The 15,504-nt window shown below is 42.4% G+C and overlaps 1 protein-coding gene across 2 annotated transcripts in view; it reads left to right on the forward strand.

Annotated features, from left to right (window-relative positions):
- Window positions 1-15,504, forward strand: part of sema6a (sema domain, transmembrane domain (TM), and cytoplasmic domain, (semaphorin) 6A) — a 134,883-nt gene that overhangs the window by 95,619 nt on the left and 23,760 nt on the right. For both annotated transcript variants that reach the window (XM_042487873.1, XM_042487874.1), the window contains exons 12-17: window positions 656-811; window positions 4,426-4,599; window positions 6,237-6,377; window positions 6,558-6,635; window positions 13,689-13,747; window positions 14,585-14,605. In XM_042487873.1, the coding sequence (XP_042343807.1) occupies window positions 656-811; window positions 4,426-4,599; window positions 6,237-6,377; window positions 6,558-6,635; window positions 13,689-13,747; window positions 14,585-14,605 (629 nt within the window). The remainder of the gene's footprint in view (window positions 1-655; window positions 812-4,425; window positions 4,600-6,236; window positions 6,378-6,557; window positions 6,636-13,688; window positions 13,748-14,584; window positions 14,606-15,504) is intronic.

A 15,504-nucleotide genomic window follows, 5' to 3' on the forward strand; every position in this document is an offset into this window, starting at 1 on the left:
GTAAAGGCATGACAGTGATGGATACAGGAATGCAGAGAAGCTGAAGAATTTTTTTTAATTACTAGATTCCCTTTCTACTCATGCCTACACACCACTACTTGAAAAAATATGAATCTACATTTCTCTTGAGCAAACAAGTATATATTTTAAGGGTTTGGTCCTTGCATGTTGACACTGTCAGATATTCAGTGGCCAGCTGGCTAATATTTCTAGGACCTGGTGTGGATTATGTAGTGTGGCAGGGTATCAAAGACCACGCAGTAAAGGGATTTTACAAGCTCTCAGAGGTGAGATGCCTGCAAAGGGGATATGCTATCAAAAGCAGCTTCTCTTTTACAAGCAGCTCACCAACTCCCTGTAAAAGGATCAGATAGATAGAATGTCTCAGTGCTTTACCCCAAGTCCAGGGAAAAGAAGACATCTTGTGTCCTCTGCTCTGACCAAAGCCTCCTGGCATGAGAGTTTAGTAATTTAAGGCTGCACTCTCATTGATTTTAGGGAAGTAGAACTTTTTTTTCGACAATTGGTGCTCTGTCCATGAAAAATTGCTCATTCGCCCCTGGAGTCAATGCAGCGGTTACTTCTTTTGTGCTTTTTCCTCCTTCTACTCACCACTTTTTCCTCTCCCATCATCCCTCCTCCTCTCCATTTGCAGGCCTGGCAACTGCGCCGGCACTCCATCCATGGAGAGGTACAAGGTATCCAACGAGTTCCCCGATGACACTCTCAACTTCATCAAGATGCATCCTTTGATGGACGAGGCTGTGCCCTCCATTGCAAACAGGCCCTGGTTCCTCAAGACCATGGTCCGGTAAGTATTACACACTCCAAAGACCGTCGTCATGAGAGGTCTACAAGCCTCCTCAGCACAGGACAATAATTACGTGAAGTGCTGCTTTGAGAGTCAGGCTCATTAAAACACAGTGGTACTCCACCACAAACCAGCCGCTGACCTATTTTCGCTGTAGTAGAGGAAACACTGATCTACACTTTACTATCTCTCTCCCAGAGTGACCACATAGTGATGCGATGAACACATTTCTCAGTGATTTTTGTCTTTATGCGTTAGTCATTTCATATTTACAGGTCCAAGCCCTTATTAAGAATTATAGCAATGCTCAGTCTTTGTTGCAAATTGCCTGTTTGGATCAACTGAGGATATTTCAAAGAGAGAATGCTGGTGAAAACTTTTTTTTTTTTTGGTCTGATGTTGGCTTCTCTCCCTAGCTCCTGGAGTTGAGCCCATTTCCCAAAAGCCAGTGCACTGTGGCTGATGCCGTTTGATCATAAAGGTGTGTCTGGCTTTTAGCTACACTACGCTGAGACATTTCAGCCAGCCTCTGGGGGGAATACGACAGCACACTGCCATCCCATCGGCAAGGCAAAACTAGCTGACAGAGCATTTGGTAAAAAGTAAAAAATCTAGCTTTTAATTTGGACCTGCTTCTGAATTGTGGCTGCTCAAGATTTAAGGTTGCGACTGCTTGCCAGACCCTTGACAGGCCTCAGCGGTGGTAGCATCACTTTAAAGATGAGCTATAAAGAATTCCTCATAGGTTTTGACAAATGCTTTGCATCGTATCACATCTTGCTGCTACTTTGCTGAGGTCTGACCTACATACCGTGCTGGCTTAGTCAGAATACGAACAGCTTTCATCAAGGTTATCCCTACAACTCCCTCTGTTCATTAGTGCGCCATATCATACAGCCATACTATGAATAACACATTGTTTCTGTCTTTACATAATCAGCAATCAGACTATTTCATTTGATTTGAAATGACACCACAGTGAGCAGAGCCTTGCATGCAAGTCAGAGGTAGTTAAAAGCATTATGTAAGCATCACGAAGGCATACGGGGTGGAAGAGGAGTGAGGCCTTTTATGATATCTGTCAGAGCCTCGCTGTTCTGTAATATCATTTTTGAGCTGAAGTCGACTGGAAACAAAGTCGGTAATAGGGTTTGATCCTTGTTACACCCTGGAGAGGACACCCCAATATCCAGCAAGAGCTTTTGCTGCAAATTTGAAAAAGCTTTCTGTCCTGAGACTTGCTGTGCAGTGGCAGAGACCTCAGCTGGCTGGGCACAATGAATCAAATGGGGGAGGGGGGACACTCAGAAGAGCCCCCTCTTGAGATTTTTATCATCCTGAATAGGAAAGACAGTGAATGTCTTGGTCCTTGAGATTGTATTATTTTTCCAAGATCAAATCCCATTGACACAGTCCTTGGGGCTCCTGTTAGGCTTGAATAGATCAAAACCACAATAGACCTTCAGACTGTTGTTGTTTTTGATTGGATAAAGCTGGTGACATGGTGCATTTTTTAGAGATATTTAAAGAAAACAGAGGGAGAGATGGGATAAGAGGATGTGTCCTTGTTATTTAAATGGGCTCATGGTGTAAACTACTCTTTAGTGAGATTAAATTTCCATTCATGGCATCCAATATAAATTCTGGCCCATTTTTTTTTAAACCGTTTTTACAGACAACCATCAGAAAAAACATTAATGAGGGTAAAAGTGGACTTCCTAGATTTCCTGATACGCTCTCATCTTTAATCTTTGAATCTCATCTCCTTCAATTAAAAATGAAAACAAGCATTTGCATAATACACACTGATGTGCAGATATGTACCTTTTTGATAACTTTAAGAGTTTCTTGGCCCTGAAACTAATTGAGAGATGGATACCGGCATCTGTGTTGCAATGAAATCAGATGGTTAAAGTAAATAGCCTCAAGAGGTATTTCTTAAAACCTGTTCTTGTTAGTTGATCACAAATAACTCCTGCAAGCACAACAGGGCAGCGATCCAAAACACACTGACTGGCAGGTGTCTGATTAGCTAACTTGAATCTGAATGGTCTTTTTTTTTTTTTTTTTTACAAATTATAAGGTGAAAATTGAGTTTCATCTGCCTGGTGCTCTAACTGTGTGAGCAGCAGCTGTCAGTTAGAAAAGAAAGCAGAGCTTGCAACTGTTGTCTGTTGCTTTTTTATTGTTTAATGACCTGACGTGCCCTGTGGCAATCTGATTGAGTTTCTAATGAAATAACAATCAATTAATGAGATTATTAAGACTGCGTCATCTCCCCTGCTGTTCCTTATTCTCTTTTTTAGTTCTCTGACGTAAATGATGATGGGTACATGACTAGATTAACTGACTATAAAATCATTATAATTGGAAATCATTTTTAATATTTTAATAATTTCAATATTTTCACATTTTTTATTTCTTTATTTTGCTTTAGCAGCTAGAATCTTTTTATTAACACAAATTTAGAGGTGGCCTATGTTTTCAAGCTCTGACGTGTACGTGCACCCGCATTTTAAGAGCAGTCAATAGGAGTATCCTCTCTTTGAAATGACCTGTGACTGACCAAAGCCTCCCATCACGGGCTGGATCCTCAAAAGATTAAAAAGAGAGCCAAGAGTTGGTCCAGACATCTAGTTTTCTATCAGACCATGCACTAAGTTTGTTAAGAGGATTTTTGCCAAATTATACCATAAATTAAGCTGCCTACCCCAGCTTTAAAGAGGACCTGTTATCCTTATTTTCAGATTCATATTTGTACTTTGGGTTTCTTCTTTACACATGTCTACATGATTTAAAACTATTTCTTTTCCTTAAATTGTCTGTGCTGAAACACCTGTATTTACGCTGTCTGAGAAGGCTCTGTTTAGCGCCTGTGTCTTTAAGCCCCCTCCCAAAAAGCCCAGTCTGCTCTGAATGGTCAGCATTTCCAGCTATTCTGTATCTCGTGTCTGAATGGTGATTGCAGCGGGGGGTGACTGCAACAGAGAATAAGCGGCACTTTCTACAATGAAAAATCACTATTATGAAAGCTTCTTAAACAAAATATTCTCATCCGGACTTGTTCCAGCAGGAATATGATCCAAAATTAAATCCCCAACGCTGGCATTTAGTTACATGTTGGAGTGTAGGCTACGCAATGTAAACACTTTCAGTAACATGCCTTTTGAAAAATCCATCAAGCGCTGATGTCAGCTTGTCTTGAAAGTAGAAAAAACCAAATGGAAACAGAGCATTTAGAACGGTCTGAAGCCACAGATGACAACTTTTACATATGTTTACCTTATTATTTGAAATTAATTATCAAATCAATCAATTATTATTATATTATTTTAAACAGTATATATATATATATATATATATATTATATATACATATATATATATATAAAACAGAAATTTGGAAATAAGTCCACATTAATCCCAAGTTTTTGAATGTGGTCCAGTACAAGGAGCACTGTGCTGGGAAAGAGTTCAAAACATTTACATTGAATCCCTGCTGGTGTTTTTCATCACCATCTGTTGCTCCTCCGATTGGCAAACTTGTTCTTCTATTGGTGGTAAAACTGACTAATTAATTGGTTGATTTATTCCGCTTGGTATTCATTCTCCCAGGTATCGTCTGACTCGCATCGTGGTGGACAACGAGGCGGGCCCCCATAAGAACCACACAGTGGTCTTCCTGGGATCTGAAAAAGGCATCATCCTCAAGTTCCTGGCCAACATGAACAGTGGCTTCCTCAACGATAGCCTGTTTCTGGAGGAGCTCAACGTCTACAACCCGGACAAGTATGTTTATAGCTCTGGATGTGTATGTGTGAGAGAGATGAATAGAAATAGAGGAACACATGGATACAGTTGCTAAAAACAAAGGAAGGTCAGTTATTGCATATGTGTGTGTTATAGAGAGAGCGTGTGTGTGTGGTTTTCTTTCCAACCATCTCCAGACTTCGGCCAACCCGCCAACCCACCAGCTCCATCAGTACCAGTCAGTTCCCCCGACCCAAGCTATGTAGTGAAGCCAGCCAGCCAGATGGCTACTCTATCATTTAAAAGAGTTTTATCAGGTTACACTGTGCCCAACCGCAGCTACTAAATTAAAGACATAGACCCTAAGGCTCTGGATAACGTAGCGCTGTGGTTCCCAACCTCAGCGGAGCCCAGCTCCTCCAAAACGTTGGCTGATTAAAGGAAACACACACGCTCGCACACACCGAGGTCTGTGTTTGTCTTCAGAGCCAGCCTGGGTTCCCTCGCTAATACATTACACGGCTATTTGGTGCATGTATGGATGTGAGTGCACTCACTGGGTACAGCGGGGTGAGCGAGTAAGCGTTGTTGTGTATTTGGAGTAGAACTGAATAAGGAAAAATCAGCCACAGTATGACCCTGCCAAAGCAAATATTTAGTTGAGGGGTAATGGATGAGGGGGAACGAATGGCAGCACAAACAGAGGAGGGAAAAAGAACAGAGGGAGAGGCCCGGAGAGGAGAGATGGAAAGAAGCGCAGCGGAGAATACGTTATTGTGTTGGACAGCTGAGGAGAAGAAGGGAAGGAGAGTGAGGGCTTGACAGGAGGGCTTTCAAGGTTACCGCTGTTTGTTATCCAACATGCAGTGGACATGTGACGAGGCACATGGAGGGGATGAAGGGCAGTCTCCTGTCCAGTGTCTCCTTCTTGCCTCCTCACTGTATCTCCTCTTCTCTAACTCTATGGCTTGGGCTGAGCATTCGTCGGCTGCTGGCCATCTGGCTTTAGTCACATATACAGTAAGTGACTTTGCCCGCCTGCTTTCCTGCCCGCCTGCCTGGCCCGATTGCCGTGCATTACCCAGTGTAGATGGACTCTAAGCCCTAATTGAGAGCGTTAATGCGGGACCAGAGCACTGCAAAAGGGGAGATTAAATCCCAGGAGCTGGATGGTGGGATGGAGGGAGGAATGGATGGAGAGAAGGGATAGAAAGCTTGACACGCCCGGAGGGATTAGAGTGTGTGCTCCTAGGAGGCCGAGTAGACAAAGACTAGCGGGGATGGAGGAATGGTGGAGTTGGGGGGGTAGTGTTAGTGGGTTTTACAGTTAAGTGCAATGTTATTGCTGACTGCTCACAGCGCCCATCTGTCTCTTTATCTGTTGTATCTATATCACCCCTTTCTTTATCTCTCTTTATCTCCCACTTTATTCCTGACCCCATGTTCTCGGGTCCGGCATTATCTCTGTTCTCGCCTGACCTTGCAGTTTGTCTCTTTTGCCACATCTTCCTCTTTTAATCTCTTTAAATGAAGTGTTAAATCTCATTTTATGGCCTCTTATACTCTACTCACCAACTTTTTTTTTAAGACTTTGTCCCTAAACAACCAGGTACTCAAAGGAAAGCCGAATAATTTAATTTATTTTTTATCCTCTTCTCTGCCTTCTTCTCCTCCAGGTGCAGTATAGATGGTGTGGAGGACAAGCGCATCATCGGGATGCAGATAGACAGCAAGAGTCATGCTTTGTGGGTCGCTTTCACCTCCTGTGTGGTTAAAGTGCCGCTGTCTCGCTGTGAAAGACACGGTAGATGCAAGAAGTAAGTTTGGTGCTTGGACATAAAATTTTTATTTAAACACAGCTGAATAGTTTTGATTCCCTCTGAAGAGGAAAGCACTATTCCAGTTCACAATATGATAGGGATAATTGTGTGTGTGTGTGTGTGTGTGTGTGTGTGTGTGTGTGTGTGTGTGTGTGTCTGTGTGTGTGTTACATCCAGGTCTTGTATAGCCTCCAGAGACCCGTACTGTGGTTGGGTGTCAGAGGGAGCCTGCAAACAGGCGGTTGGCAACAGCAAGTAAGTAACATGTCAGTTATTGTCATCACTATATAGGACTCTGTCATGGACCGAGACATTTCGACATGCCACAGTTTGAAAAGCGCAGGCGCAAAATATAAAATGAATGATGGCTCTGTTCCATTTAGCAGCATGACTGGTTCTCAAAAACAAAGTTGCATCAAATAATTTAAAAGGGCAGTTCGCCACAAAATCAAAGATACATATTTTTCTCCTCTTACCTGTAGTGCTATTTATCAGTCTAGATTGTTTTTATGTGAGTTGCTAAGTTTTTGAGATATCAGCTGTAGAGATGTCTGCCTTCTCTACAATATAATGGCACTAGATGGCACTCAAATTGTGGTGCTCAAAGCGCCAACAAAATATATATGAAAAACTCAGCAGAAATGTCTCTTTCCAGAAATCAATTACTCAAGATAATCCACAGACCTTGTTGCTATTTTCTTTCTTTCTACCGAATTACACCCACCAAATGTATCACTACGCAGAAGGAAGCGTGCAACTACTGCCAGCACCACTGAGTTTAGTAATGTTACAGCTCAGCCAAGGAGGATGACATTAATATTTACATCTCGTGCTGTCACAAGCACGAGCTTCTCATCCATGAATAGATCCATGCTTCCATCTGCAATGTGATAAGACTGGTTGGTATTGTTCTGCAGAGAGAAAATAGTCCCTATATGAAACTCTTCACAACAAGGTCCGTGGATTATCATGAGAGGTCGAGTCATGATTTCTGGAAAAAGACAGTGCCATTGAGTTTTTCAAACGTTTAATTATTTTGCTTTGAGCACCACATACCGAGTGTCATATAGTTTCACTATAGTCAAGAAGGGCAGACATCTTTACGGCTGGTATCTCCAACACTCTGCAACTCCCATTAAAACACCTGACATTGAAATATAGCACTACACGTGAAAGGAAAAATATATAAGTATGTGTAGTAAATATGTATATAAAAGATGTATTTTTTTTTCAGGTAGATTGTCCCTTTAAACTGTGAGGTGCAACATAAAGGTGCAGACTCAGATTCTTATCCAATACACATTTTGTCAAATTTATTACATATCTCCTCATGGCCTCATACACAGCCCTGGCTCTGTAAATGGGAAAAACAAGGTGTCTCAAACCGAGCTACACACCTGCTAATCTTGCTTTTCCATGTCCTGCCCATGAGGAGAAGAACTGCGCCATAATAGTAATGCAATGTAAACAACACCAGAGTTATTACAGGAGCTTCTGAAGGAGCACTGACAGGAAGGGTGTGTTTGATTGGATGCTGAGTTCAAACATCAACAATCTTTTGACAATCTTTCTCCAGAATCCCTGACTCCACCTTTATGAGGGAGTTTTGTTTAATTATCCAGGATACTGCAATGCTTCTATGTTTTGGAACAATTGGGATTTCACGAAAAAGAAAAATTCCAAATAAGAATTTGTAGAAAAAGAACCATCAGCTCCTCCAATTTCTCAGCTGTGAATAGCCTTAAATTACTTTAAGATATGTGGAATTAAATCACTTACTTATAAAAATCAGTTTGTCCCTTGAGGCTTGAATTAATTTTGAAAGATCTCCCTTTACAGTTACGATATAGTCAAACACTGTGTTGTATATCTGAGAGATGTCATTAATGATGCCGGTCACTTTAAAAATTCTGAGGCACACGTGTTTTTTCAAGCAACTTTTATAAAACACTATTCCACCGTCTCTGTCATGCCTGGTGGCATTCCTCTCTCGATTTGTCGTGTCTGTGATCTTTCTAATTTTATGGTGTGTAAGTGCAATTTCCTCCAGCTGAAAGGGCTATTGGAAGGATGAATGGAAGGAAAGTGTTGTTTGCCCCAGGCTCGGGGTTGGGTACGCTGGGCTGGGGAAAGCTCGATGGTCGCGGTAACTATAATTTGTGGCTGTAGTTATGACACAGAACCAGATTATGCTTTCTGAACAAACAGCATATGGAGTTTTGTGGTGGGGAAAAACATTTTACAGATGAAGTCATAACAAAAGGACCAGTGCTCCAGTGGCTATTTGACGTTGAATGAATTTGATCCCCCCTGCTGCAAAATGATTGGTCTGGCACGCCAATGCACCAAAGGCACACGTACCCACAAGTACACACAAAACTTGTCCTCGAAAAACACACACTGAGAGCTATCCTATTATTATTCCGTAAAGCTGCAGTGGACTGTTCTGATTGAGTTTCCACTTTGGAGCTGAGGCCGACACAGAGGCATTAAAAGGGCAGATGACCTCCCTCCTTTACTGTACAATATTTCTAAGTGAGAGGGGAGGGGGGATTAGGGCCGGTAGGATCTATTGGTCTGTGGTGAGCTATTCAAAGCATTTGCCAGGCAGGACAGAAGGAGGGATGAAACAGGGGAGAGGAGAGTCAGAGGCATTTTGGTGTTAAATAACGAGGTTTGCTCATACAAACAGGTCCCTGCAGAGGGGAGACTAAGCTTTCTTAACAGCAGTGTCCCTTTCTAACTTTTTTCTTTTCCTCATTAAGATAAATGCCCCTGTTGCAGAACCTCTTCCTTGTACATTTGTCAAGCTAGCAAGGATCCATTCTATCTTCTTACCTGCCCGTCCCTGTCTGTGTCTATTTTTATCTTTCTTTTTCTATCTTTCCTCTGACATATTCTTCCTCTCTTGCATGCCTCCCCTCCTTTCTTCTTCCATCTGGCCTCAGCGCGAGCGTGCCAGCTTTCCCATGTGGAGTTATGCCTCTCATACCTACTGTCCATATACAGCTTGCACTCTGGTTTCCTGCAATGTAGTCCCCAGTCACCCCCCTTTTTCATGCATGTATTTGTATACATGATTCTTTTTGTCATTATGTAAAGTACGTACATGAGTGTGTTTTACTGACAGCAGATAACCATGTTCATATGTATTAATTAATCATTTAAAGGAGCTCTATACAGTATTTAGAGTTTATCTATGATTCAGAGGTTGTCTGCACATGGCCATCAACATGGAGGTGTCTGAACCGGGGGCTTTCAGCTAATGATACTAACAGCTTAAACAGTGTTAAAAAAGGCAACAGTGCTGACCAAGCTAACGTTGACAAAGTGGAATCAGAGGGTGGGCGCTACACTTTCCAGGTGACGTGAGACACTTTCCACTGTCCTGATATCATCGATATTTTATGAGCGCAGTGTAGTGTGGTGGCGCTGAGCTAGTTAGTGCAGGGACTTACCAACCTATTGCACCACTTTGTCAGTGCTTTTTGCATAACAGCAAGACATAAGGAGTGCCACTGCACTCATAGGACAGGCGGGAGAGAGGGTTGATGGGTCAGTCAATCTCGGACCCATTTGAATGTGATATTTTTTTTAACACGCTACAATGTGCGTCCTTTCCCTAATAATCACCATACATGATTCTGTTGCGTAATCCTAACCAACCGTGCCTGCATATGTGCTTGTTGACATCCTGGCATTGCTTGACATGTGCTGGTGTTGCCTTAACATAACCATGTGCAGCATCACCCCACTATGTGCTTGTGTTAATATCATAGTAGCAGAGACCTGCAACATAATTAGCAGAAGCAATAGATACCTAAAACATAATATTTAGACGTAGAAGTCCACAGCAACGCTGCAATACGTGACGACTTGGGATGAGAACGTTCGTGCTAGTTACCTCTTGGCTGTAGTCTTAACAGTGTTCGATGCAACTTTTTGGCCAAGACACAGGCGATGAGAGGCAATGCAACAGTTAGCCTTCCTTGCCACTGGTTCTTTGATGTTGGTTTGGTGTGTTTGTGTGCCTCAACAGAGAAGTAGCGTTCGTTGATTCTCTGCTCAGAACATTTTTACTTCATTCTATCTTAACACAGCAAATATGACTGCAGGTATATTAATGCTCTGAACATCATGTAGAGCTTCTTAAGGCCACTGACACAGCTGCTTGCCTTGACTCTTATTAAAACACATTAAAAATGCTTACCTTTACTGACTTATTACCTTGTGAAACCCTCATCAATAAAAGCAAAAGTTTACTGCAGGTATTCCTTTTTAATTCAAAGCCATGAAACAAAATGAATGGGCCACTTTGAGGAAGCGTTACTCACCTTACACTGGTATGTACTGTATATTAGGTCCCTGGCCGCCCATTCACTTCTGGTATGAATATTTAATAGTATTATGCCTGACCTGCATTTCAGCAACCAGTCCCCTCAGCGCAACCACACATCTCACATAATAATCACATCTGATGCAAGATAATATAAAATGCGGCCGTAGACTGCCTCCAGTTATGTACAGTGCAATTTGAATCTGATTTAAATATGCATCGTGCGGTTGCAGTGGGATCTTAACCCTGAGCTGAACCGTCTGTAGTGTCACATTGGAACACATTGCAATTCTGTTGCTATAATGCAGCCGCTCTGGGACCTGAACCCTTTAACCGAAGGTTCATACTATAGTTCATTCGCTTTCACATGTGCCAAGTACGGCCTCGATGCTGCATCTGTAGTGTGACAACTCATTGTTAATTCATCTCGAGACCAGTGGGATTTAAACCTTGTAATCTTCATCTCAACGCAGTCTCACCATAGACTGTAATGTTATTATCAACCATGGAAACCATGACCACAAGGTTGCCAGTGTTTTGGTGTCAAAGAGGCCAAACAACGTTGCATGGCAGGGTGGTACGAGGTGGCAAAGTCTGTGAAGAAAATCCGGCAGATACTGAGTGTGCTTGGGCGGCATTTGTGCTCAGACAGGTTTAATTGTGCAACTCTGCGTCTGCTTTGTGATTATGACTTTGTATGATAAGCAAATCAGATAAGCAGATTAAATGAACCCCCAGATATGAAAAGAGGATGCTGGTGTTGTTGTTTGTGCGGCTGTTATTGTGGTTGCTTTTGAAGGGAAATTAGTTATCAAGAGGGCAAAATTTACCATCTCCGTCCTAATTAAGGTTCTGTGGAACTGGAGGGAAAGACGAATAGTAAATAAATGGATACATTACATTTTTCAATCATATCCAACATATAAATATACATGAAGGAGTGACTTTGACTTTGTTTCTGATCTGAGGAAAGAAAAAGCAGAAATTCAATCGTATTTTCCTCCTGAAACTCTCCTGTCCTTGTTGTCAGGTTCACGCTTTCGACTCTGATCAGGGGATAAGGGGTGGTTGATGCTGTTTTGGAAAATCATTCTTCTTCATGCTATAATTGTGACCAGTGGAGGGTGAGGAAGATGAGAGGCGGGTGGACAGGCAGGAGGAGGAGGGCTAGTGAGGAGGAGGGAGCTGAGGAGGACTGTGAAAAGCTGTCATGCGTGACTGTGATCCTGGTTGACAGTTGGTCCGCTCTGTTTCACAGATCTCCTTACTGCCTGCTTGGTGGTCTTTCAGGAAGAAAACAGGTCTCCGTGCAGATTGCATCAGAAAATAACATCTCCGAAACTCTCTCTGCCCACTCTTCCTCCCTTCGTGTCATATGATGGCCCTCAAGCATGGTTACCCCTCACTGCCCTGGTCTTCGTCCATGTGATTGAGACTACAGCCTCATATCTCTACTGAACTGTGATGTCAGATACTGAGAAACAGGAGAAAGAACTCAACAAAGTGAAGTTCTCACAAAAGCAGATTCACTTTTCTGTACATTTCTTTTGTTATTATTATTTTTTTTAAGTAAAAGCTCACCACTTTGGAAAATCTGCTTATTTACCTCCTTCCTAAGATTAAAACCACATTAATGCACAGTAAATATGAAGCTGGAGCCAGCAGCAGGTTCGCTCAGCTTAGAAAAAAAACACAGGAAACAGAGGGAAGAATTAACCTGGCTCTGTCCAGCTGTAACAAAATCTGCCTAGCAGCACCTCTAAAGCTTACTAATAAATAAGTTATATCTTTTTAAATCAATCTTTTTTTTGGCACTGCTGGCTAGTACCTCTACTGCTGGCAGCTGCTTAGAGCAAAGTAATAGTAAAGCATTTCTATTAAATGACAGATTATTGTTTTTACACTTTGGATACTGATTAAACAGACAAATTACTATATGTTAATTAGGGAAGACTTTGTTACCTTCAGATAGAGCCAGGCTAGCTTTTTACCCATGTTTCAGGTCTTTGTGCTGAGCTAAGCTAACCAGCTGCTGGCTTCATATTTATCATACAGGCTGCTCTCACCGAAAAACGACCACATAGGTTGACTGTGCAAGCCTCTTATTACAACTCACTGATGACTCTGAGACTAATGGCTGTTGAGTATGATGACTTTGCGAAGACTATAGGCTGAAGTAATGGGGAGGTAGAGGATTTGCACAACTGCAGCATGAAAGAACTATAGGCAGAAAGCGAACCACATTCAAAAAAAGAAACAGTGAGATGATAGTCTGATAGAGAAGGTGTGTCGCTGTGCTATTGGTTAGCTGTGATCAGCTGATGTCTCGATCGACAGCCACCGACAATGACAGCAAGAAAGTATGAGTGAGCATGTGTGCGAAGAGTGAATGGCAGATGGTATGAGAAATAAATTACAGACCCAGGGATGCAAAAGCATAGTCTTTCTGATTGAACTTTTGCTAGGGCTTCATTTTGGAAATCAGGGGATATGGACCTATTCTGTCATTTAGATATGAGAGAACGTTGTTATCATACTGTCATGAGAATGGCATTAATCTTATCCAACTCTCAGTAAGAATGCAAATGAGCACATTTCCCAAAATGTCTACACATTCCTTTGTGGCGATACAACATAAGATGACAATTTGTATTACAGTCAAATAAAACATGAATCTATTTATATCAACACTTCTGGCAGCGAGTCTTGTGCCAGCTATGGATTTACCAGCCTGCCAGCATTTCTCATAACCACTGATTTAAGGCCTCCAGGGCACCCGCTAGGTGTTCTTTGATTTTGTTCCAGTATCGGGCTTTCTGCAGCCTACACTGTGTGCAAGCATAGGGTACGCTGTGTTTGCGGCTGTTTTTGTAGTTAGCTCTCCTATAGCTTTGTTACTTTGTTAGGTGTGGTGAGCCTGCATGGCCTGGCCCGTTTTCCTCCGCTGACCATGATGTCTCTGTTCCCCGCAGATCAGCCTTTGAGCAGGACGTGGAGCATGGTAACACAGATGGCCTGGGAGACTGCCAAAGTAAGCAGGCCCTCTTCACTCTTATCTTTCCTCCTCTTTCTATACCCCCCCACTATCATTCCTCTCTTCTCCGTTAAGTCAGCCTCCCTCTTCTCTCGGCCCTCCGTTTCCTTCCTCGCTGCTGTCACCTTTTTCTCCCCCGTCTGTTTGGCGCTCACAATTCTCTCTTTCAGCCTCTTCCATCCATCTGTCCCTTTCGGCTCTGGTCCTCTTCTGTCCTCCCCCCGCTGTTTCTCTGCTCCCCCGGTCAATAGAGTGTTGTGTCCACTTGGGCGAAGACTGGGTTCCTTCTTGCTACGAAAACACAAACATTCAGCAACACACAGGGAAGGGATTTGATTTGTGAGCAGTCACAGGGCTCATGTTGAAACACAGAACAAGTCAGCCTCAAAAGTCTTGAAAGGCCTCTTTTTTGCTACAATGTATATTTGATCTTTTCATGTCCAGAATAACTGTTTGAATTCATCAAATGTGATTCTGTGTTGATGTTATACTGAGCTGCTCGGTTTGCGAGAGAAACTTCAAAACAATTTGACCTCAGATCACTCATTTTAGTCCATTTCATCTCAATTTCGACTGTTTACTCAGACTAAATGAAGGCAGCGCATTTTCCCTTCAATTTCATCAGTCTGTTTAGTCAAGGGAAGCCACAGCGTTGAACCTTCATTAGCTGTAGAAGCTATAGATCACCTCTGATTTAAACTTGGGGAGAATATCGAGCAGCTAGTCGATTCCGAATTATTCTAAAAGTCATGGCTTTTGATCATGTTAAAGCATGAGCTCTCTTTACCGCAAGCAATAACACATTTCCCCTTGTTTCTTTTCTTCTCCTTCTAGACACCTTTGTGGCGCTGAATGGTAAGTATTCCACATACACTGTAGAGGCAATCAAATAAAGGATAGGAGCCGCATTTCATCTCCCCTGACTGTTTAACTTCAGACACACCTCTTCATCTAGTCAATCAATCATCTGCTCTCAAGGAAATGAAAACTCCTCCCACCTGTGTAAAGAAGGGTTATTAATGACTCGTGGTTTTAACTGAATTCATTTCGTCCCTTTCTTTTTGATAGACGTTCCCTCCAGTTACGAAGGTAATGACACAGTAAAGCACGGTCGGTCAATTTCATTTCTTGTAGTGTTCCCAGTCATCCAGCCCCCTTTTGGTGTTTAGAATTTAAAAAAAACATAATTTAAAAATCTAGAATTAAATGCTATTAATTCCATTAGCTCTCCTTGTTCCCACTGCCCGTTCCTCCTTATCCCCTGTGCAATGCCATCGATTAGCCCTGACCTTTGCTTGGCTAATTGGATAGATCTGGTTGTTGGTGGTTTAAAGCCTTGATGGTGAAGAAATGCCTCAGTGTGCACATTAAGCAGGACATGTGTGAACAGAGGGAGAAAGAGGGAGAGATTAAACCAGCCTGTTTAGAGTCAGGAAAGATCAGATATGTTTCTGCCAATTGCCACCAAGCATGTGGAGCTGGCACCGACTCTCTGCGCACTCAAAGGCTAATGTAAACATGTACAGACATACAAAGTGCTGGCCTCTGCCCGCAAATACTCTGCTAATCACATCACAAACTGATAACATTTTCATCACTCGAGTCTTTTTATAGAACGATAGACGTGATTAGCCCGCAGCAAAGTCACTCCTATCCGTAGCACCAAAACATCCACCTTATTTTTATCTAATAGGAGTGCACATTAGTTTTCAGTCTCTCTCTCTTTCTTTCCCTCTCTCCCTCCCCCTCTCTCT

Source organism: Plectropomus leopardus, chromosome 6 (assembly GCF_008729295.1).
Source record: "Plectropomus leopardus isolate mb chromosome 6, YSFRI_Pleo_2.0, whole genome shotgun sequence".
Classification (NCBI taxonomy): domain Eukaryota; kingdom Metazoa; phylum Chordata; class Actinopteri; order Perciformes; family Serranidae; genus Plectropomus; species Plectropomus leopardus.